The 24,397-nt window shown below is 52.7% G+C and overlaps 2 protein-coding genes across 4 annotated transcripts in view; both read left to right on the forward strand.

The window, feature by feature from the left end:
- On the forward strand, positions 1–18,301 carry IL22RA1 (interleukin 22 receptor subunit alpha 1). 2 transcript variants are annotated; one of them, XR_009607361.3, is made up of 8 exons: positions 1–323; positions 3,412–3,544; positions 4,464–4,642; positions 6,302–6,477; positions 11,002–11,140; positions 15,201–15,322; positions 16,334–17,397; positions 18,095–18,300. XR_009607361.3 is itself a non-coding variant. In XM_060623794.3 (7 exons), exons 1-7 carry the CDS (start codon positions 281–283, stop codon positions 17,285–17,287), a joined length of 1,746 nt encoding a protein of 581 aa, XP_060479777.3. In that variant the 5' UTR covers positions 1–280; the 3' UTR covers positions 17,288–18,301. The 2 variants fall into 2 exon arrangements, 1 of the variants encoding a protein (XP_060479777.3); XM_060623794.3 differs by having other exon boundaries at positions 16,334–18,301.
- Positions 18,302–22,597: 4,296 nt separating this feature from the next.
- MYOM3 (myomesin 3) overlaps positions 22,598–24,397 on the forward strand; it is a 49,244-nt gene continuing 47,444 nt past the window's right edge. The window contains exon 1 of one of the 2 annotated variants that reach the window (XM_078452209.2): positions 22,598–23,061. The gene's annotated coding sequence lies outside the window, so the exon portion shown is untranslated. Of the gene's footprint in view, positions 23,062–24,327; positions 24,347–24,397 lie in introns of those variants that run through there. The other variant, XM_078452210.2, reaches the window with a different exon arrangement.

Genomic DNA, 24,397 nt, shown 5'->3' on the forward strand with positions numbered 1-24,397 from the left:
TGAATCAGCCACCAGACCAGATAAACAAGCTGGCCTGTCGCTATTACTGTTCTCTGCAACTAGGAAAGGAACTCCCTCGGATCCCGCCCAGGACCTGGAATTCTGAAGCTTACAGACCAGACACCTTTGCACCTCGTTCCCCCTGCTCTGGCCCCACCCTCCCATCTTTCCCCACCCCTGCACCTGGGTGGAGCCTGATGCCAAGGCGGCAAAGCCTCTCAGTCTTCCAACCGTGCTCTGCCCAGAGCAGAGGCCAAAAGAGGGCCCTGAGCCCAGCCCCATGAGGACGCTACTGACCATCCTGGCCGCGGGATCCCTGGCCGGTGAGTGCCCATCACCCTGTGGTCAGATTCCCCCCCCCCCCACCTCCCCCGACACCCGGGAGGGTTGATTGGGGTCTTTTCCCCCATCCCAGCCAGTTTCTGTTTCCTCTCCACTAGGGCTGAACTGGATGATATGTTTCCCTGGAGAACTGGGGGAAACCTCAGGGTACTGGGGAGAGGATGCGAGGGCCCCTCAGACCCTGGGTTCTTCTGGAGACTCAACTAACCTCTAAACTCAGGGATGTAGCCAGCTGTCTGAACTGGGGGTGCCAGATCCCCTCACCTCAGTGGTTAGAGAATTGGCCCGAGGGAGGCAGACCTCCTTGGACCACTCGAATCATTCTGATAGCTGTATGGTCCCTTCCTCTGCTTCTGGCTTTCACTGGCCCAACAAGGGGAGGTGGGAGAACAACAGAGGGACAAAACTCGAGTGCGGCCATTGTTTCCCTCCTCACCTCTGGGGCTGGGGGGCTCTTCCGGCCCCTCACTCTAGATCCCAGAGAGCGCTTTGCCCCACAACAGCCAGGCCTGCCGCGTTAACGGGTCTTAAAACACCCTTTGAAAACAGAACTAGAAGGCATGGTTTCCAAACCCAATAAAATCGGTTTCTTGATTTACCGCTAGAGAGAAATTTCAAACAGATGTGTGAGATCCCAGATTGTGTCTCTGCTCCAGGAGAGGGGTAGTACAATTCAGGGAACTTTCCCAGGAAGTGAATGCATAGTGCTGACTGAAGAGCGGGAGGGAGGGTCCCTGCAGGGTCCTTTCTGGCTCAAGTGCAGGATAAAGCCCATAAAGAGCCGGGGGCTTCCCAGCCCCCTCTGCTGCTGTCCCTGTCCCCTGCGTAAGCCGGTGGGATCCACAGTGCTTCCGGCTGCCGCCTGGGCCCCCCCAGTCTGTCCAACTCCGGCATCAAGATGGGTATTCCCAACACGCTGCGCCCTTGATGAGTGAGGAAGACTTGTCGCCTCCCCCGAAGACTCCATTCTGATTGGAAGTCTTACAAGCTCCTGACCCTTTCAGATGGGGACCGAAGGGAAACAGTCTTAGGAGTTGTTCAGAGCCAAGAAGGTTCTCTGGGACCCAGGTCTCCTCTGCCCTAGCATTCTGAGGCTGATTCCAGAATATTTTGAATTGTTTTTGTTTGTTCATTTTTCCTTAGCTTCTGACTTGTTGACATAAAATTGTTTTTCCAAGCAAACGTGGGAACTTCCTTTTCCAGAGGCTACCGGTCTGTCAGTTTCTAGACAACACATGGGTGTCCAGGATTTCACAATGTAGACTTTCACCCAGGAAGTGCAGACACAACACAGGTTGGGGAACGCATGATGGAGTTGAGGAGAAACAGAAATGAGTGAGGTAGGAGGAGAGGAGAGATCCTGTTAGCCCTCAATCCCCCCTAAAAGAAGAATGCAGCCAAGGTCCATCCACCTCATTTCTGGAAGCCAACTTCAGTTCCCTCCTGAAAAACGGTGCCAACCTCCTCCCAGCCTGGGCCCCTCATCTCCCAAGCAAGTCTCAGCCTCAGCCACCAGTCTCCCCGCAACCCAGCTAGCCCACCAGCATACTGACCCCAGCCAGCAACCTTTCCACTGTAGCCCCTAACGAGGGGTGGCTTAGACACCCCAGACAGACCCTGACCTTCTCTCATATCCACCCTCGCCCTCTCCTTTACCACCTTGCCCTACCTTTACCACCCCACCGGAAGCCACCATTCAGTTCTGACTTCAAATTGGACTCCTTCCCTCAACTTAAGACCCAGCCCTGAATCCAGGATCGCTCACTCCCTCCAGAACAGACCCCAATTCTGCCCAGACTCAGATCCAAACAAGATGTCAGCCACACCTTGGGGCCCAATAGCATAGCCACCACATTGGCTAGAAGCAGTAAGACACCCCCCTGCACCCCCAGACCCCTAGGCCTTGTTCTGAGAGCTCCAAGAAACCTGGAACACAAAGATCTCTATAGCTGCTGGGACTGACCAACCCAGGTCCAAAGAGGAATGCGTCCTTAGACCTTGCCAGTGGATGCACAGCAGGGTCAGGTTTGTCCTAACCCTCTTTCCCACCCTCTCAGGCGCCTCCTAAGCCCATGAACCCCTCTTGCAGAAATATCGTATGTAGACTCAGAGTGGGGACTAAATAACAACCCACTCCTTGGGCCTGTTGTGGTCATGGTCACGTCCAGGGTGGGTGGAGGCACACACACATCAAAGACACATATGTACACAAGGCCCCAAGGCCTTGGCGCAAGTGGGTCCGCACCTGTTTATTTCCCACCCCAGCCAACCAGGCCCTTCTGAGCACGCTCAGAGCCAGCTGTCAGTTCCGGCTGCCATTTTCCTGCGCCCCTCTTCCTTTCCACAGACCAAGCGTGGAGGGCTGAGAGAAGAGTTTTGGAAGTGAAGGCTCTCATTTATAGTAAAAATTGCTTCAGGGGCAGTGGTCCCTCCCTGGTCCTCTTCTTGGGGCTCTGGCCCTTTGCTGTCCCCTCCTTGCCCTCCTGTATCCCCCCCATGACCAGTCTAGCACTCTGGTGAGTCCTGCAGGCTCTGTCATATACTAACTGTGACCCTGAGCAAAGAAACCTGTCTGAGGGGCGCCTGGGTGGCTCAGGCAGTTAAGCGACTGACTCTTGATTTCGGCTCAGGTCATGATGTCACAGTTCGTGAGATCGAGCCCCTCCTCATCGGGCTCTGGGCTGACGGCTCGGAGCCTGGAGCCCGCTTCGGATTCTGTGTCTCCCTCTGTCTGCCCCTCCGGGGCTTGCACTCTGTCTCTCGCATTGTCTCGAAAATAAATAAACATTAAAAAAAAAATTTTAATAAAATAAAACGGCGAATTTTATGGGATGTGAAGAATGAAAATAGTAAATATAATAATATATAATGAATACTGAATATAATCATAAATAATAATAACAACAATAAAAGTAGCTCAGTAAAGAATAGAAAAAGAAGTGAAGGAGAGCGGTGATGGTCCGTTGCAGAGTCTCTGGTGAGTAGGACCCCTCATCGGACGGCTTGTTGGGAGGCTGGAGGCAGGGTCCTCGTGCCCATCTCCTCACGCTGCTTCCCCGCTTCCTGCAGCTCACGTGGCTGAGGACACCTCGGATCTTCTTCAACACGTAAAATTCCAGTCCAGCAACTTCGAAAACATCCTGACGTGGGACAGCAGGCCGGAGAGCGCCCCAGACACGGTCTACAGTGTTGAGTATAAAAAGTAGGCTTCCCTCTCCACATGACCTCTTTTGATTCTGCTCTGAAACCGACCCTTCCGAGAAAATCCCCCTGTGCGGTATGTCCCCACACCCCCACCCGGTGTTATACAGCCTGCACCACCGCCTGCCAGATAGAGCTTTGCTGCTTTGTGGTTTCTTTTGCAAAGGGAGGATATGGTGATGGTTAAAATTCCAGGCTCCGGGGTCAGACTGGCCGGCTCTCGCCTTTATAACCTTGGGCGATGGGCACCAAGCCTGTGTCCCCATCCGTAAAGTGAGAGGACCTTCATCATTGGATTGTTAGGTAGATTAATTAAGATAGACCCACGAACACTCGTGCCTGGAAAATAATAAGCTACCAATAGTGGTTTTATTCTCATCAGTGAGACTAGCTCAACAGAAAGTCATGCCCACCCCCTCGAGGCCGTGCCCTCATTCCTGCCCATCTCCCTTCCCATGCAGGGGAGGAGGTTGACGTGGGCTCAGGGGTCTGCAAACCCGGGTTCCGTTGCTGGTCCTGCCACTTTATCCCGTGGCAAGCCACTTCCCCTCTCTGCCCCTCCGATCCCTCATCTGTCAAACGGGGATAACAGTGCCTTCCTCAAAGGCTTTTGGTGACGACGAGCGCAGAATATGAACTCAGGCTGGCTGAGTTCAAATCCCGGCTCCCCAGGCATGAGCTCCAAACACCTGCCCAGATATTGCCTCTTTAAGCCTCAGCTTCCTTATTCGAAAAGGCGGGAGAATGATACGTGAACCTCATGGGATCACCGTGAGGACTCACAGATCATCCGCATAAGGGGCCTGGGACACAGAATACGCGAAGTAAATACTAGATATCGTTATCATTATTAATAAACCTCGGGCCCAGTGCCAGGCCCGCTCATTGAACGTGTGCTCCGGTCCCTCCCTCGCCTCCAGGTACGGAGAGAGAGAGTGGCTGGCAAAGGAGGGCTGCCAACGGATCACCCGGAAATCCTGCAACCTGACCTTGGAGACGGGCAACCCCACGGAGCACTACTATGCCCGCGTAACTGCGATCAGCGCCGGAGGCCCGTCGGCCACCAAGATGACCGACCGGTTCAGCTCCCTGTATCACAGTGAGTGGGCGCCCCTCACTGCAGGGAAGGGGAGGGGGACGGCCCAGGAGGGCTCTGGGGGGCCGTTAGAGACGTGGCTTTTAGGGAAGGTAGCCGCAACTACAGAGCATCCCATGTGCACTGTTCATCTTCCTCCAGCTCCATCCCGACCTCCCGAGGTCAGTCGCCTTCACCTCGCCTCTTGACTACACCCAAGGCCTCCTAACTCAGCGCCCTACTCTGGCCTGGACTCTTTTCCGGTCCTCGGTCTTGGTCTCTGCCTCAATATCACCTCCTAAGTGGGCGTCCCCGCTCACGGCCCCAGTGACCTCATTTCACTACATCGCCACCTGTCATTCTCTGCCACAGTCAACTGTTCATTGTCTCGACAGCTCATGTCACCATTTGCTTACGTGTATAGCACCTGCCTTCCCCAGTGAAACACGGACTCCATGTGGAGGCGTGGAATCCCCTGTATTCTCTTCGCATAGGGCCTGGCACGTGGGAATTAATACATAACTGATGAATGAATGAATGAATGAATGAATGGAGTAGGAGTTGCCAAACTCCCCACACGAGTTAAGCAGGTGGTGATGTTCACTTACTGACTTAACAGCCGTGTGGCTGTCCAAGAAAATTAAAAAGTAAAATTAAACAAGTTATTTTTTCTTGGCTTGTCCAATTAATACGTATTTACTGCAGAAAATCTGGAAAATATAGAAATCCACAAACAAAAATGAAAGTAGCCCAAAAGAATCTGAACACTTAAACATAAACATAGTTGCTAGGGACCCTTTCTACTCTTTCGTAACCTGGTTGGCAGGTGTTTTTCATAGAATGCTATCAGGAACGTTTGTCCGTGTTGTTAAGCATTTTTCCACGACGTGGACATCTCATGGCTGCAAAATGATCTATTCGATGGAGGTAGTCTTCATTTACTTCCCTCCTTCCCTTTTTGAGGATTTTTAACTCAGTTTTTTATAAACAAAACTGAAGTTCACATTCTTCTAGTTCAGATGTTTTTGATCTTGGTGGGTCAATGGACCCTTGAGGGATTTTTATAAGTTAGCTTCAGGAGGAGTAGGGTTCATGAATCCCTAAAATCGAGCGTAAAATATTCGTATCTGTAGGTACATTTTGGGGAAGAGAAGTTCCATAGCGTTCATCAAATTCTTAAAGAGGTCTGTAAACCCCTAAGGGTTATTTGGTTATTGGGAAAATTTTGTCTTGAACGAGATTGAAGTCTTAGGTCTGGCCTTTGAGGCCGAATCAATAATTTGAGGCCCCCCAAACATTATTTAGGTTATGTAGTTGAGCCATCAGTCCCCAAAGCTGTCATAGCCGATAGACTTGGGGAAGGGTGCTCTGGTCAGACTCGAGGTGGGGATTGAGAAGGCAGGGGTAAGGTCATGGTGAATCTAGGGGGCCACTGCCCCTCTCCCTGCATTCTTCCCACTCACCCCTGGGCACCCTTTTGCCAACCTCAACCCCAAACACCAGTTGCTTGCAAAACTTTTGTCTTCTCACGAGTTTGTGTAGCTGATGCTTTCAGAGCATAGCTGGGGTTGGGGTGGGAGGAGAAGGGAAGCAGTCAGTCCCGTCCCAGGGTCCGGGGCAGTCTCAGACACTACTGGCTGGTTCTAGCCCTTTCTTTGTTGCGTTTCCTTCTCCCCCTTCTAGCTACCATCAAACCACCCAATGTGACCTGTATCCCCAAGGTGAGATCCATCCAGATGATTGTCCATCCCACCACCACGCCTATCCACACAGGGGATGGCCACCGGCTAACCCTGGAGGACATCTTCCCTGACCTGTCCTACCACTTAGAGCTCCAGGTCAACCACACCTACCAGATGGTAAGTGTATATGTCTCCCTGGTCCTTCCCTGCCTTGGAAACTCATTTCCCTCTCAATTAGATCTGCATCGCTTTAAGTAGAAAGGAGATGTGTTTTCTATATATACGTATTTTTTAGTATTCTCTGAAACACAGCCCTCCTTCTTGTAGACCACATACACAATAGCACTAAAGTCTCTGACAAGTCCTGCAAAGCCAAGTCTTCAGTTTTAATTCATTGAATACAACTTCTCTCAAATTTCTTGACCAGAGAAGCTCTTTTTACTTTGCATGATTTTTTTTTAACTTTATCTTTTGCCTAATGCCTTATAACATCCTGGAGAGCAACCTCTATTAACATCTTCACGTGTCCGCTTTAGAAAATGCTGGAATCTATTTCCACTGCTGCAGTTCTTTTTGCTGGTTCTCCTCTATTTTCAGTAACTGGATACAGGCAGTATCTTAAGATCACTGACAAGGAAAGGTAGAAAGCAAGGGTATAAAGGGTCAAATCATATACAAGGTATTTCTTTTATATCCAGGAAACACGTGGTATTTTCTCCCAGCAGGTGCCACGAGTCCATGATTCCATTGAATGACTATTGTTGCACCCAAGATGTTTATAACCTAGTAGATGAAGAAGAAGCAAAAATAAGAATTCAGATAGTTCTAGAAAGAGGAAAATAAGGGTATCGTGTGTGGTAGAGCAGGGGTGGGGAGGGGAGGGGGGAAATGGCAGCTCAAAGAGTTCTGGAAAAACTCCCAGAACTTCCTGGTGCCAATGCCAATTTCTGAGATGTGCCAAGGAATACATGCTTCTGATATCCCTTAGTCTTTACCATAACCTTAGGAGGTAGGTGCTATTATCTCCATTTTCTGAACGAGAAAACAGAGGCTCAGAGAGGTTCAGGCACTCGCTCAAGATTGTTCAGCAAATAATAGCATAGTCAAGATTCCTATCCAGCTCCGTTCAGAGCCCACATTTTCCCTTCACTGGCCTAGGCTGCCCCACCATGACCGGAGACAGAAGCAAGAGAACTTAAAGCCCTACCGACAAGCACCAAATTGCCCGGTTTGGCTGGAGCGCGGGGGCTGTTTCTCAAAACGTGGCCCCCAATCGATGGCATCAGACTCTCCTGCAGTATTTATTTAAAATGCACCCTCCTTCCAATCTACTCACTGAAATTCTGTACTTGCCTGTCTGGGATCTGAATTTTCAGTGAACAACCCAAGGGCTTCTTCCCCACCCTAAAGTGGGACAACCACTGAGGTAGACGAGCCACGGGAGGTAAAACTGGGTGGTGGACAGAGAAGTTCTATTTATTTCCACAGTCAGGGGAGCAGTTAGAGATTACTGAGCAGGAAGAGTCCTTCTCACACTCCTTGTGGGGAGATATTTGGGTTTTTACTGAATATCTTACTTACAACTTAATTCAGTTTGTGGCCAGAGAACATACTCTGTGTGTTTGCGGTCCTTTTAAACGTATGGAAACTTGTTTTCTGGCTCAGCATATGGCCCATCTGGGTGAGTGATCCATGTGTGCTTGAAAAGAATGTCTATCTTACCATTGCTTGATAGAGCGCTCTATAAATATATCAGATAAAGGCGGCTGGTAGTGTTACATGCTGTATGTCTTTCCTGATTGGGGAAGGTCTACTGTTCTTTTAATTGCTGAGAGTATTCAAATCTCCACCCAGGGGTGCCTGGGTGGCTCAGTGAGTTAAGCGTCCAACTTTGGCTCAGGTCAGGCTTTCGTGGTTCGTGAGTTCGAGCCCCGCGTCGGGCTCTGTGCTGACAGTTCAGAGCCTAGGGCCTGTTTCGGATTCTGTGTCTCCCTCCCTCTCTGTTCCTCCCCTGCTCATGCTCTGTCTGTCTCTCTCTCTCAAAAATAAATAAAGATTTTAAAAATATTTTTTTAAATTTTTTTTTTTTAACGTTTATTTACTTTTTGAGACAGAGAGAGACAGAGCATGAACAGGGGAGGGTCAGAGAGAGGGAGACACAGAATCTGAAACAGGATCCAGGCTCCGAGCCGTCAGCACAGAGCCCGACGTGGGGCTCGAACTCACGGACCGCGAGATCATGACCTGAGCCGAAGTTGGCCACTTAACCGACTGAGCCACCCAGGAGCTCCAAAAATATTTTTTTTAATAAACAAAAAAATAAAACCTCCACCTAAGACTGGATTTGTCTATTTTCCCTTTAACTCTGTGCAATCTGGCCAGGCATTGTGTGCATGAAACTCCGTTATCAAACACATACACAGTTCTGATCGTTACGGCCTCATCGGGGCCTAAACTGACCCTTTTATCATTATGAAATGTCCTTTTCTCCCCAGTATTATTCTTTGTATTGAAGTCTTCTTCACCTGTTACTCATAGAGCCTCGCCAGCTTTCTTATACTTAATCTCCCTCGTATATCCTTTTACCTCCATTTATTGTCAATTTCACTGTCTCATATTTAAAGTACATCTCTTGAAGACAGCATTCTGACCATCCTGGCCCTTTTCCTTGAGATATAATTCACATACCATAAAATCATTCCTTTTAAAGTGTACAACTCAATGGCTTTTAATACATGCAAAAAGTTGTGTGACCATCACGCTTAATTCTCCTTATCCTGTTGATCTGTTTTTGAGTTCTCTCTTTTGTCACCTCCCATCTGCTATTAAGAACACTCAAGTGCGATTCTTATTTCAAATATTGTATTTTTCAGTTCTAAAGTTTCCAATTTTCATAGTTCCTATTCTGGTGAGACTTCCTAGTCACTCAGTTTTAGCACATTTTCTTTCACTTCCTTGAGCGTATTTCTACTAGCTGCTTGAAAATCATTGCCTGTTAATGCCACATTTGAGTCATCTTGGAGGAGGTCACCACTGATTGTCTTTTCTCCTGAGTATGGATCACGTTTTCTCTTACTCTGCCTGTCTAACAATTTTAGAATGTATCCTGGATGTTGTGAATGGTATACTGGGGGGGGGGGGGGGGGGGGCTCTGGATTCTGTTCTTTTCTTCCAAAGAGTAATTGACTTGTTCTGTTTTATTTTAGCAGGCAGGTAACTTGGCTGGGCTTCAAACTCCAAAATGTCAGTTCCATTCTTTGACCTTTACCTGGACTGCGTGGCGTTTATCCTACTCACTTTAGGGGCCAGCCGGGGATTTGGGCCAGGTTTACACTCAGAACTTGGGCCTCCTGCCTCTCTATGGACCAGTCCTCTCTGCGGTCTCTCCCCTCACTGTTAGCTGTACTGACTGCCCAGAACTCTCTCTTATTATTATTCAAACCAGTAAGATTACAAGGTTCCTATTTAGGTTTAAACCACACCGCAAGCTAAAAGACATTTTAAAAAATGAGAAATCCACCTAATGCCTTTCCCTTTCTGCTTTCTCCAGTATCTGCCTGCTTTTGCTTACTCTCTAATGCCTACAGGTGGTTTTTATTTTGGCCAGAGTTTACAGTTGATGCTTTAGGGAGGGTCAGTCCAAAGAAGCTATAAATTACTGGGGGCAAAAAGAAGAGAGATCGAATATGAAAGTGAATGAGATGCGGCGCCTGGGTGGCTCAGTCGGTTAAGCATCCGACTTCGGCTCAGGTCATGATCTCCCGGTCTGTGAGGACAGCCCGCGTCGGGCTCGGTGCTGACAGCTCAGAGCCTGGAGCCTGCTTCGGATTCTGTGTCTCCCTCTCTCTCTGACCCTCCCCCGTTCATGCTCTGTCTCTCTCTGTCTCAAAAATAAATAAACGTTAAAAAAAAAAAAAAAGATTAAAAAAAAAGTGAATGAGAGGTCAGGGTAGAAAGTTATGGGCTATTGCAACGGTAGGGGCTGGAAACAGTGGGGCCTGAAGCAGGCCGGAGGCAGTAAAAAAATCTGGGGAAGGAGGAATCTTGGGCCTTGGCAACTTGCTGGACTTGTATCACACGATATTTAACGTGTGCAATTTCAACCGTATGAGTTGCACAGAACAGTGAGTTGTAAAATCCGTTTGTATACTCCTTCACATACTTACATGCCCCTCCAAAAATAAAAATAAAAATAACCCTAAACCCTGGCTTCCACATGCCTGCAAAGGGGAAGGTGTAGCTGAAAGGCAAAGAACGAAGAAGAAAATTCTTAGCTTTTGAGGCCCAATTAAGGCAGAAGCAATGAGGAAGGCAAGAGAGGGACGGATATTCAAGGGTTTTTGATACTTGACAAAGAAGGAGGAAGGGGAGGAGGAGAAAAACTAGGAGAAGGGGAGATAATGGTGATGTTGGTGGAGGTGGTGATGGTAACAGCAACTAGCCTAAAGAGAGTGCTTCATGGGCCAGATCCTGTTCTAGTGAAAGCACGTGTTGCTCGGTGACCGATTGGGTTTGCAGATAAAGCAGAGGGTAGGGGAATAGGAATGGAGCATTGCAGACCAACCACCAGCTTTTGGTGTGGGTAGCTGGTGGACCATACTGAGTGCAGTAACCCAGGCAGAGGGGTGCACAGGCTTGCTTGGGCCCCATACGGAGACTAGTGTGTAAAAGGAGTCACTCTGAGTTCTCTATCAAATTCAGCACCTTGGAGGCAAGCAGAGGGAATACGAGTTCATTGGCCTGACCCCCGACACAGAGTTCCTTGGAACCGTCAGGATTTTTGTTCCAGCCTTGGTCAGAAAGAGCGAGCCCTACACGTGCCGAGTGAAGACCTTGCCAGGTAAGTTCAACTGGAGCCAGAGGGAGGTGGGACTCCTGAATTCGAATCTTGACTCTGTGCTTTCTTCCCTCTAACCAAGGTGAGGTCTGGTGGCACACCAAAAACTACAGAAGGATTATTAGCGTATTGCCAAAGTCAGTGTTTGTTTATCCATCATTGAGTTAGCTGATGGGCTGTTATTAAACGTGTTTAATCCCTACCCTCCAACCTGCTGGATATCCTCTCTCTGACCAGCTTTGTATACACCCTGGCAAATCCACCTTAATATTAACCCAGGTGAGATATACTGGGAAATAATCTGCAGAAGGGAAAGCAGAGATGATTAAAAGTTCCCTCAGTATCTTCCAAAGTCAAAGAACAGTAACAGTGATAAGATCTAGCATTTCTTTTCTTTTTTAATTTTTTTTTTTTTTGAAAGACAGAGAGAGACAGAGCACAAGTGAGGAAGGGGCAAAGAGAAGGAGACACAGAATCCGAAGCAAGCTCCAGGCTCTGAGCTGTCAGCACAGAGCCCGATGCAGGGCTCGAACCCACCAACCGTGAGATCATGACCTGAGCTGAAGTCGGACGTTCAGCCGACTGAGCCACCCAGGCGCCCCAAGAACTAGCTATTCTGCAGTGCTAGCCAGGGACCAGGAACCCCTAACCACAATCCTCATGAGCTACCTCTGAGACAGGTACGATTATCACCCTGTCTTACTGAAGACACTAAAGTTCAGAGTGGTTAAGTAACCTGCACAAGGGCACACAGGCGGTGAGGGATAGAACAAGGCTGAATTCAGGAGACCATGTTCTCATCACCACGCTACTATAGAAATCGTTTTGAGTCATTGGCTCAGGGAGATGGTGCAAGTTGAGAAGATGAAAGTGATAGGAGTGGGTCGGATGGATTTGGAAAAAGAGTCTCCTCCTTAGTCATCAGGTTCAGATTCATGATGTCAGTAGGTGATTTCTGTGCTAATGAGGAGGCGAGGCAGCTGCCAGAGGCTGGGCCGTAGGGCATGCCTGTAGCTCGGTAGAATCATCCTCGGGGAAGCTCTCCTCCCCGGTGTTGTTCAGAAACTCAACTCACCAGTCGCCCCAAGAATGCACAAGAGACTGATTGTCTCCACCCAAGTCCCAGTGCATTAATTTTCGGGGGAAAAGATGCCTGGTCGAAAGGCCAGCACTGGCCACTTGCGCGGGGCAAGCCTTTCCTGGGGAAGGGCCACGGGGACACCAGAATAGAACTTGGCAAGAGCAGAGCTAGAAAAGGAAACCGACTGTACAGGCACCAAGCTGGGAGCATGTATATGATTTGTGACTCTTTCCCCTGGATGGACTAGACAAATGACCCCCATTCCTGGCCCACCCCTGCCCCACCCCACTTTCTGCCAATGTGCAGCCCCCTCTACCCTTATCCTATTGGCTTGTCCTTACACGGTCTAGCTCATGATGTGATACCTTTTATTTTTTTTCTAAGACCGTAGATACTTTTACATAAGTCACACTTCTTATTGGCTATTTCTTCCTGACATCTAGAAGTCCCCTTATCCTTCAAAATTAAGTATATTAACAACAATTCCCGCCATTTATTAAGTACCCACTCCATTGCCAAGCACTATGTGAAATTCTTTACATGCATTATCCCATTTAATCTTTATAACAATCTTGTGGGTTGGGTAGCCTCATCCCCATTTCACAGAGGCGGAACTCTGGCTCAGAGAGGCTAAGCAACTTACCAGCAACTGCACAGCTGGTCAGTTCATCTAATCTTGAAGCCTGGGCTCTAACCAGCACTTTGCAATTTTGTTTTTGGCTAGGCCTCTCTACTGCACATTTATGTCTCTTATTTCCATTTCAGAGTGATATGTCCTGCCCTTGACCCCGTATCATGCAGTCTGTCTTATCCCAGAGTCCAGAATTTCCACTTTACTTCTCAGGATGTCTGGGAGGGTCACAGAGCAACATGTGAGCATCTTGATGTTGGAAAGGACTCTAGGGGTCATTTCACCCCATATCCAATTTTTACAGATGGGGAAACTAAGGCATCCTTGTGTAGTGCCTATGAGGAGAGCTTTGTAGTTGAACATGACAATCCTGGTTCTCCACCGAGCAGCTGTGTGACCTTGGCCAAGTCACTTAGCCTTTCTGAGACTCAGCTTCATTATTCCTAAGAAAGGAGCATCTCTGGCCCCCAATGTTTGGTAGGATGTCATAGGCAGAGCACCCACACCGTGCATATGGTAAGAGTTCAGTAATTGCTGGCTCTTACTCTTAATAAATAGACCAGAGGGGCTCCTGGGTGGCTCAGTCAGTTGAGCGTCCGACTTCAGCTCAGGTCATGATCTCACAGTCCGTGAGTTCGAGCCCCACATCAGGCTCTGTGCTGACAGCTCAGAGCCTGGAGCCGGCTCTGGATTCTGTGTCTCCCTCTCTCTCTGCCCCTCCCCTACTCATGCTCTGTCTCTCAAAAATGAGTAAGTGTGAAAAAAAAGTTTTTTAATAAAAATAAAAATAAATAGTAGACCAGAGAGGGTCATGCAGCAGAGAGAAGGATTCTCAGCATGTCAGTGGCTGAGCCAGACCTCTAACACCCCACATTCCAGAGCACCAAGAGGAATACCGTGTGACAGGGGACAGGGTTATCACTGAGGTGGGAAGCTGACCCAGAGAAGTCAACAGTCAGAGCTGGGGAAGGGCGAGAAGTGGGCTAGAAATGGAGGCTCCAGAGATTCCCAGGGTTCACAGCAATTGTCAAGGTCACTGACAGCTGGCAATCAGCATCCCACCACATGGGGGAATGGAAGGAGGGTGGCCTGGAGGGTCAAAACCCCTGGAGAACACAAATCACCAGTTTTCGCAAAACCCCAACTATTGCTTTCTTACCACGCCCCCTACCGGTCCCACCTGGGCTGGTGACAGGAAGTGTGTCAGGCCAAGAACTGGCAGCATCAGTCTCAAAGATGCGGGACCACTGGGAGAAGGCTCTACATTAAAGCCCTTAGTCGTCCTTCTCTTTCCCTTTTAGAAAGGGCGGTGCCCTCGCAGGCTCCCTCCTGAGCAAGAGCTTCCCAAACACCCAGCCCATTACCTTTGTAGGGAGGCACAGAGGACAGGACCCTCCCATTGCCACCTCCCCCCACACAACCTCCTCTGCCTCTGCCCCCGGCCCCCTGCTAGGGAGGTAGGGCTGTCCTCAGACCCAGGCAACAGAGGTCACTTTAGAAGGCTCTGCTCCGGTCATACTCTGGCCATGACCCTCCCCACAAGGTGAAGAGTCCTTAGGTCCAAATGCACAGATTCTCCCCCGGAGCCTGTGACCTCCTAGACCACACTCTGAGTACCTGGGACCCCAAAATTCCCTGTACAAATGCCCTGAGTGTCCAGTCTAGCGGATCTGTTCCTTGCGTCCTTCCTCCCAAGAGGAGACACTGTTGATGTGCAGACCCTTAGCCCAAAGGATAGCCGTTTGTTTGTGGCTATTTGTTTGGGGGGGGGGGGCACATGGATGAGCTTGGCTGTGTGGGCTGGGGAGTCCACATCCGTGTACACAAGGCCCCTGCCAGAGAGGGATAGAGCCAGGGTGGGTCAGGGGCCTGTGGCAGGCTCTCCCTGCACCCCCACATTTCAGCACGGGGACTCCCAAGGAATCTAAGAATCCAAAATTCAAACCTAGCCTTCTAGGTTGTTATGTATTTTTTTAATTTATTTTTTATTCGAGATGGGGGGGGGGGAGAGAGAGAGAGAGAGAGAGAGAGAGAGAGAATCCCAAGCAGGCTCTGCGCTGAGCCAGGTTGTTATGAAAAATATATTCGTCGGGGTGGGAGCATACAACATATTTTACTTAGTGTCAGAATGGTTTATAATTCTGGATACTTAGGCATCTAGTATGTGGCCCCCTTCTTGTGCTCTTGACCCCGCCCTGCACACGTTGGGAGTAGGAGAGACCTTCCCAAGCCTGGCCCAAGAGGGCAGGGCAGGGAAAGCACCCAGCCTGCAGCGTCCACATGGGATCCGGCCCAGACCAGATCCCAGCCTCAGTCTTCCTGCTCTGGCCCCTTTGCCCCCGACCCCCCAGATCGGACGTGGACATACTCCTTCTCGGGCGCCTTCCTGTTCTCCATGGGCTTCCTCGTCGCAGGGCTCTTCTACCTGAGCTACAGATATGTCACCAAGCCACCTCCACCTCCCAACTCCCTGGTGAGCAGTTGCGCCTGGGGCCGGAAGGAGGGGTCCAGGGGGGACCCCAAAGCAGCAGGGGCATGGGCCCAGGGACCCCTGGCTCTCCCTGAAGGGGAGGGAGAAGCACATAGTGCAGAAAATTAGACTTCCTTTCTCTTCTCCAACCTAAAGCCGACAAAGACGTGGCCCAGCAGGGTGTATTGGAGAAAGGTTGGCGACGGGGGGGACAGCGGGCTTGGTAAAGAAAACCCACGTGACTTGAAAGCATCCACGTCCAGGCAGGTAACCTAGGAGAGCAGGCAGCTACAAGGGGCTGACAGTGGGTGGGTACTCTGGGGAGCCCTGGAGCTCAAGTCCTGTCAAAATGGGCCTCCCTGGAATCCGGGCCAGTGTAGCCAGGGCTTCTAGGGCCTATGTAAGCCCCCCAAGTCACGCCCCAATATGGCGGCCAGCGCCGGCTGTCTGTTAAAGCCACAGGGCCTGCTGCAGAGGCCCGACCTGATGGGTCTGGGGCTCTAGGAGCCGGCTCTCGTTTATGCGAGGGACAGAGGAGTTGAGGGCATTTTGCAATGTCAAAGCCCAGATGAGCCGTTTCCTGTAGAACTCCCCTGCCTCCCTTTCTCCCCCATCCTTTTGCACCCGGCCCCCTATATCAGGCCCTTGGGGACTCGTGAGTGATGAACAGTATGGGCCACCACCTCGAGAGCATACCCCCAAGGTAACCCCCAATGTGAGTTACCTCCTTCCTCGAGAAAGCACAGCCCCGCTCTCTTTCCTTCAGATTGCCTAGACTTTAGAAGTGGCCCTCAACTAAAGCCTCAACTGGGAGCCCTGTCCCTTCACAGAGGCCCAGCATTCAGAGAAATCTCTGGAAAGCCAAGGGGGTGTGCGGCACGTGCATTTTGAAAAGTGCCCCAGGTGGTCTACCCCATCCCCTCTGCCTCTCCTTGGAGGACCCCAACTATCCGCGGCACCCTCAGGGAGCTGCGAACGTGCCCTAACGGGTAGACTGTTGTCGTCCCTGCACAGAACGTCCAGCGAGTCCTGACCTTCCAGCCTCTGCGGTTCATCCAGGAGCACGTGCTGATCCCTGTCTTCGACCTGAGCAGCCCCAGCAGTCTGGCCCAGCCCGTCCAGTACTCTCAAGTCAAGGTCTCCGGGCCCAGGGAGCCCCCGGGAGCCCCAGCACTGCACAGCCTGTCTGAGATCACCTACCTCGGGCAGCCAGACATTTCCGTCCTCCGGCCCTCTGGAGTGCCGCCTCACCAGGCACTCTCCCCACTGTCCTGTGCGCCCCAGGCTTCCCCGGAAGTTAGGCCCCCACCCTATGCACCTCAAGTAACCCCCGAAGCTAAACCTCCATCATACACGGCACAGGCCATCTCTGAGGTCCAGCCTCCCTCCTACACTCCTCAGATGACTCCAGACGGCTGGCCTTCTTCCTATGGGATGTGTGTAGAAGGTTCTGGCAAAGACTCCCCACCTGTGACACTCTCTAGTCCCAAACACCTCGGGCCTAAAGGTCAGCTCCAGAAAGAGGCACCAGCTGGAAGGTATATCCCCGATGGCCTTTCTCTGCAAGGGGTGACCTCCTTGGATATGGGGGACCCCCAGGAAGCAAATTCCTTCCACCAGCATCTGGGAGTTCACACGGACAGAGTACCTGTCCCCTGTGTGCTACACAGAGGGGAACTAGGGACACCGTCGTACCTGAAGGGCCAGCTCCCCCTCCTCTCCTCTGTCCAGATCGAGGGCCACCCTGTATCCCTCCCTTTGAACACTCCTTCCCTCCCCTGTTCCCCCACAGACCAGGAACCAAGTCCCTGGGGCCTGCTGGAGTCCCTCGTGTGTCCCAAGGACGAGGAGCCTGTATCTGAGACTGAGGCCCAGAGCCCGGCCCCTCAGGCATCAGACCTGAAGCAGCCCACAGAACTGGACTCTCTCTTCAGAGACCTGGCCCTGACCGTGCAGTGGGAGGCCTGAGCGGAGAACAAGGCGGGCCTGGGGCTTCCTCCCTGTCCCCGCCCTACCTCCCATCACTGGCTGTCACTCCCACACCCGACCATGCTGCACACTATGCAGCCCGGCCGCAGGTGAGTGCCCTTGAAAGAACCAAAGGAAAGAGGGACACGGGGCCCCTGCCATGGGTGAGCTATGGTTGGAGCAAAACGGCATGATAAGGACTGCAGCTTGGGAGTTCTGGGTATGCATCGTATGCAAATGAGCGTGTGCAAGCAGAGCCCTGAGGGGAGAAGCAGTGTGGGGAGTTAACGCAGGAGGCTTCACGGAGATCCAACGCCCCCCCCCTCCTAAGATGCTGGACACCAAGTTCCCCATCCCGTTCCTGGCCAGATTCGTAAACGAGTTGGACAGAGAGTGAGGTCTCTACTTCCTCTGTGGTTCCCCTATCCTGAGAAACTGAGTCTGGGAAGGACGCCTCATAGCAGGCTGGGCAGAACCAGAACAACCTGCACTCTGCCAAGGCCGAGGTGGCACGAGGGAGGGGCGCGGCCCGGGGCTCATTCCAACCCGGCTACTGCCTGAAATCACACCATCTCAATTTCATCCCCCTGCCGGGGGCTTCCCCCCTCCCCTGGAATGCAGGTCCCAGGGAGGGAGGACACACACAAGCCTTTCCTGCCGGCAGACGACGAGGGTTCAGACCCTGTCTTGAGAGCAGGGTTTGTAAGGAACACGGACGGGGTCATGTGGCCCCTGAAGCAGACACAACAACAAAGTGCACTTACTTCACAGCTTTGGAAACTTAGCTCATCTGGGTTCAAATTCCAGTCTGACCACTTACCGGCTGTCTGACTTCAAGTGAACCACTACTCGAAACCTCAGTTTCTTCATCTGTAAGGTGGAGATAATAACACCTACTTCACCGCGGTGTGGCAAGGGTGAAATTAACGAAATGTCTATAAAGTACTTAATTGTGCCTGGCACATGCACAGTGCCCAGGAAATGTCCTGTTGTGATGTTTTACAGTGAGTGACACCCCCCCCCCCGCCCCCAGGATGTGGCTTCACGCTGGGCATTTTCTCATGGGCTCACATCACCCTGATCTTCTCAGGATTGCTCTGGGCCAGGCCAGAGGGGCTGGGCTATCTGGGGGAGGTGGAAGGAAACAGGGTCTGAAGACAAAGGGAACCTTCTGGCTGAGGTTGCAGGAGGAAGTTGTTTAAGGGTGGGGGTGCCGTTCCCAGAGGACAGCTCACCAGAGGCGGTGAACATCTCTCTTGCCCTTCTGCCCCCACGGCCGCTCCTGCTCCTACGTAAGGAAAGGGCTCCTTGCTCATGCCGCAGGGGGCTGGCACGTCCTTTGTCCCATTTCCCTCTCAGATGAGCCCTGCGATAAGATAACCGAGGCCCAGAGAGAAGGGACTCGGGGAGGGGCACCCCCGCGGAAGCCATGACTTAGCTGGAGCTCAAACCTAGTGCTTTTCATCCTCATCACGAGAAGGAACTTTCCACGCTGGTTTGGATTCTCAGAGATGAGACTCACGGGGATTAAAGAAGGGGGTCCCAATGGGGTCCTTAAGGGGCCAGGACCTGTCATCACCCTCCTATCCCGAAGCCCATTCTGAATATTTCTGAGAAACAGGACCAAAGTCGGGTTGCCTGAGCATGACCTTCTCGAATATAGTGTCCTCTCTGCTCTGTACCCAGATATGTCTCCCCTCCTCTTCCTTACCCCCCCCCCCCACAACACAGCACCAGGTGCTGGTGCTCTTATCTGTTTGTAATTAATATTTAACATCTTCAGGGTCACTGGTCTAGACCCAATATCTCCATAACAGAGGGGTGGGCCACCCTCCTGATGACCCCAGCCCGCTCTCTCAGCAGCCGCTGAGGTGGCCCCAATGATTGTTCCCCTCCCCCCACACTGCAAACAAGTCTGCTTTCTGTCCCTTAAGGTGAACTTGGCCAAAGGTTGACTCTCTTCACCTTGTTCAGTAATGAGAAACAGCTTGACTGTTCTCACCAGGTAAGAGGGTTGAGGAGTCACAGAGATGATTTTTTTAGGCCCTAAACACCTCTTCTGACTCACCGGGCTGCGAAGGTCTCTAAGCAACTCAGGGTGACAGACAGATGTCCCAACTACTCCCTGACTCTCGGAGGGTGGCGTCTGAGTGCCTGAGGAGAGAGATGAATGGCTCTGAGCCCTGTGACCCTCCTCAGGACGCCCTGTCCCCACTGAGGTCTCTGGTCTCCCAAGCAGGCAGCCCAGACCTGCAGATAGGGCTGGAAGCAGCTAGAAGGCAGAGTGTCTGAGGCCCCCTGGAGCTGGGATGAGGCACTGGCATCCCTGAGTGTCCTAGGCCCTGACCCCATTACCAGGACTCCCCATAGCCTGGCCCCATCTAGCCCAGTGTTCACAGCAGAGCCCGGCCCAGGAGTAAACACAGCTTCCCCAGCCCCACCCCAGCCCTGCTAAATCCACTGCTCCTGGGGCATCTGTATTTCTAAAAAACACCTTTGGCGATTCCTCTCGGGCAGGTGGAGGGAACAATGCCCTCACACCACCAGTTTCCCTGTCCACAGCCTCAAATCACCTCCCTGGAGTCACCCATCCCCTGGGTGGGGGTGGGGGTCCAGGCTACTCGGGTAGCACATGCACCTGTGAAGTCCACAGACCTCTGGCCTCTCAAGGCCCCCGGCCCCAGGAACATACAGGGGTTGCCTGAGTCTCCTACCCAGAGAATAGGGCCCCTGGGACTGGACCCCTCTGGGGTCCCCGAGGCTGGATCCCTCTGTGCCCCTCCCAGGTCTGAGTGTCAGCCTGAACAAGGATGTTATGACCACATGTCAGGGCCAAGACTTGTCCCCTGTCGCTGTCCCCACCCCAGCTTCCAGAAAGTGGGACAGAGACAGGAATGGCCTCACCTGCTGTTGCTGGTGGGTCACAGCCCTGAGACCCTAGCCCCCTGCTCAGCCCCTGGGCTGCTTGAGCCCGTTTTCCTTTCCCACTCTAAGGAGGAAGCAGCATAAGGAAGATACTCTTAGACCGAAAGTATGACAAGAACAGTACCTGGAATTAACTGAGGGGGTGGGGAGGAGAACAACAGAGGGAGGGATGGGAGACAAGCAGACAGAAAGGAGGTGATGAGAGAAAGCATGGGGCCAGACAGCACTCTGCTTGGCCACCAGATGAAGCCATCCCCCCAAAAACCACAGTTTGGCTGTGGTCTGAAAAAGTGATATGGAAGTTCAGGGTGGCTGCTGGGGGCGTTTAAACAACTGTCCTTAATGTTCATACATCCGGGGAACGCAAAAAAAGGGGGAAGATGAGAAGGAAAGGAGAGAAGGAAATATGGAGGGGCACTGGCCGCCAGCCAGGTACTTTATCGGGCAATGTATGCATTTTAACCTCGTTTGACTCTTACAATCATTCTGCAGGATAAGTATTGCCCAGAGAGGAGGCCAGGGTTCCCCCATGAGTGAGTGCAGGTGCCAGAGGTCGGGATTTAAACCAAGGTTTAGGGGTGCCTGGGGGGCTCAGTCGGTTAAGCGTCTGATTTCGGCTCAGGTCATGATCTCACAGCTTGTGAGTTCGAGCCCCGCGTCGGGCTCTGTGCTGACAGCTCGGAGCCTGGAGCCTGCTTCGGATTCTATGCCTCCGTCTCTCTCTGCCCCTCCCCCACTTGCGCTCTGTCTCTCTTTCTCTCTCTCTCTCTCAAAAATAAATAAACATTTTTTAAAATAATAAACAAGCAAACAAACCCAGGTTTATGTAATTCCAAGCCTCACCTCTGCTCAGCCTTGTGACCTGCGGGGTTGGCTGTGTGCACTTCACGGCACATCCGACTCTCCCTGAGGTGACATCCCCGCGAGGGGTGAGGGCATCACTGGGGTGAATGGGAATCCCACACACGGAAGGAGGGTGAGCTCCCACATTCCGACTGCTATGGAGTTACCAGTGGAGTTCCTGTTTCACAGGCCTCTGTGGGTGCCAGTCACCGTGCTGCCGGCTCCACCTTCCCTACCGGAACCTTCTCAGTCACACTGCAAGGCCAGCATAGTTGACGCCACTGTATAGGTAACAGAACCAGAATGGTTAACTGACTTCCCTAAGGTCCTACAGCCACCTGGTCCACAGGCTGCCTTGGGGGGAAGGGGGTTCCAGGAGCAGTTTAAATGCCTGTCTCCTGCTGGCCTAGAAGCCCACACCGCCCCTGCTCTACGTCCGATTCACTCTCACACCTCACGGAGAGTGTATACATGTGGGTCTTGGGAAGGCCGTCTGAGGTTGACTGAGTACAAGATGGAAGAAAGCCACCAAATGTTCTCCCCGCAAAAGATGCTTTTAACACTGCAGCCAGGGAGGAAGGGGGGGGGGACACAGGCATACTTAGAAAGGGGTTTTCAATGTTTTTATTTTTGAAGGAGAGAGAGACAGAGCATGAGCAGGGGAGGAGCAGAGAGAGAGGGAGACATAGAATTTTGAAGCAGGCTCCAGGCTCTGAGCTGTCAGCACAGAGTCCGACGCGGGGCTCGAACTCATAGACTGCAAGATGGTGACCTGAGCCAAAGTCGGACGCTTAACCAACTGAGCCACCCAGGCGCCCCTAGAAAGGGGTTTTCAAATAGGGCAGGAGATTAACACGGTAGCTAAAGAGCTCAGTTGCATTCTCTCTCTCTCTCTCTCTCTCTCTCTCTCTCTCTCTCTCTCTCTCCCCTTTCACATGAGTAGACCCTGAGACGCTAGGAAAAGTGACAGATGTAGTGTTGCTGCCCTCCCCCCCACCCCGCCCTGAGGTCCCGGGAGGAGGCCGGGTGGGAAACTGTGCTCTTTGGACCGGAGCCGGCACCCGCTTCCTCAAACCTGCTTAACCCCTGAGACCTGGCTCGGGTGTACCTTCCCGATTCACCCCCTGCCCTAACTGCCTGTCTCCCCGCCTAGATTAAATTTCCCTCCCATTCCTTCACACCATGGGTGTTGTTCCCTTCTGCCTGGCGAAGGGTGGGTGTGAATGAACGTGGGGGAAAGAACCGAGGTACAGGAGGGGTGTGCCAAAGGCTGGAAAGATGGGTCCTGTCGTGGCCACTCTGGAAGCCTGAGAGACGCGGACGGTGCAGGAAGAGGTAGCTTCCCCCTCCTCTCCCTCCCGGGCCTTGCCCCATCCCCGCTGACCGTGGCTGGGCAGGGCCGGGCCAGTAGCTGCTGGCATGAGAGGCCACATGCCTCCATTCCGGCCAGTGATAACGTACAAGCTCGAAACACCCGCTTCAGGTCACATTCCTTCCACTGTCTTCATGGCTGGTGTCCAGTCTCACGTGTCCACTTTTCACAGGGGGATCAGATCGGAGAAGCTGGGGGTCTTCCCCCAGTCGGAGGCACCAGTCGGAGCCCTCAGCAACCCCACCCCTTATCTGCTTTTCCCGTGACCAGGCCAGAGCTGTTACCTTCTTTCTCCGGCACTTAGGGGGTGGGGGCTAGAACTGGGCAGAAGGGATCACGCAGAGGGCAGGAGCTGTGTGCGGAGGCTGGGGTGGGGGTGGGGACAGCTCCACCTGTTGCTGCCGCCTCAGCAGCGCTGGCCTGATGGGACGGCCCCTCCTCTCTGTGCCCCCCCCCATAGTTCCCATCCATTGTCATCAACTGTCTCAGCACTGCTATATTTAAGGCCCATGCAGGCTCCAGGATCACATTCTTCTTCCAGTCCCCGCTGAGCCCAGGGCAAGAAGGAACCGAGGTCCCTCTCATCCTCTGGAATCTTCTCGCCAGAGACGCCTAAGTGGGCACAGCTGCTTCTGTGAGTTACCTCCAGGGATCAGAGGTGGGGAGGGACGCCTTCAGAAAGTAAGACCCTCAGCTTTCCATTAGCAAGCGGGTGTGTGTGTGTGTGTGTGTGTGTGTGTGTGTTGGGAAAGGACCCTGGAGGTACACACGTACTTAGGCAGCACTCCGAGTAAAAATGGGAGGGGATTCTGGAGACCCCTGCCCCCTCTCACTGTCCTGCGTGGCCCTCGGTCCTCTGGGCTGAGCCCTCTGTGATGTGAAAGCTGTAAAAGAGACCGTCGCGGGTGCCTGACAAGTGGAAGGGGCCAGGCGCGCTGGCAGGTCCCGAGAAGCCGGAGCAGCGCTGGCAGAGGCCTGCTTGGCCCACCGGGCGGGCAGGGAAAGGGAGTAAGCCCTCAAGGCCCGAATTGCAGGGCCAGGAGGGCACTCGTCCAGCCTGGGCTCACTGGCAGGAGCCTGAGGCCCAGACCGGGAAGGGGTGGCCCCAGCTACTCAGTGGCAGGGTCAGAATTCTGGACTCGGGAGCTGGTAGAGCAGGGCCCACTCAGAGGACCCAGCTTTCTGCCATCAGGTTCCGTGAGTCCCTCAGCCTCTGTGTCCTTCTCTTTCCCTCCTGAGAAAGGGGCAGAGGCCGCATTGCCTGTCAGACGCCCTGGAGGGAAAGCAGACGGGGGGGGGGCTTGGGAGAAAAGGGGAGGCCATGCTGCGGGACCAAGAGCCCAGGCCTTGCGCCCCCGGGGGAGGGCGGGGTGGGGGTGGGGGTTCCCTGCGGGCCCACACCCCGCCGACCCCTCCCCACCAGGCACTCGTGGCGCTGCCCTCCCACTGCTTCTTAATCCCAAGCCTCAGTCAGTGCTTTAAAAAGAACTGATGCCTCATCCACTAAAGCCGGGGGTCTGGTTGCGGGAGGCCCAGGAGGTCAAGGATGAGTGCCAGTCACACACACACACACACACACACACACCCCTGCACGGTGCTAATCAGGAACAGAGCATCCGAGGAAGGGAGCCAGCAGCTGATGCCAGGGAACGTTCCTCAGCTGCTGGGGCCAGGGCCACGGTGTCCCAGAAAAGCTGGTGGTGGCGGGGAGGGGGGCGGGGGGGAGGGTGTCCCGCCTCGGGTGGTACCCAGAGCTCTCCTCTGGGGCTGTGAGGAAGGAGGGGCAGAACGAGCAGGGCCAGCCATCCTCTGGGTGCCAGCAGACCCTCTTCCTCAGGAGGGGCCAGATGGGAAGCTGAAGGGGTGACGGTCCCGTGACGTCCTGCTGAGGCCACCTGCAGGAGGCCAAGGAAGTTTCGGTGCGGCCCTTGGTCCTGACTGACATTCTGCAGTAATCCAGACACTGAAAG

The sequence above is a fragment of the Panthera onca genome, chromosome C1 (assembly GCF_046562875.1).
Source record: "Panthera onca isolate mPanOnc1 chromosome C1, mPanOnc1 haplotype 2, whole genome shotgun sequence".
In the NCBI taxonomy this organism is placed as follows: Eukaryota; Metazoa; Chordata; class Mammalia; order Carnivora; family Felidae; genus Panthera; species Panthera onca.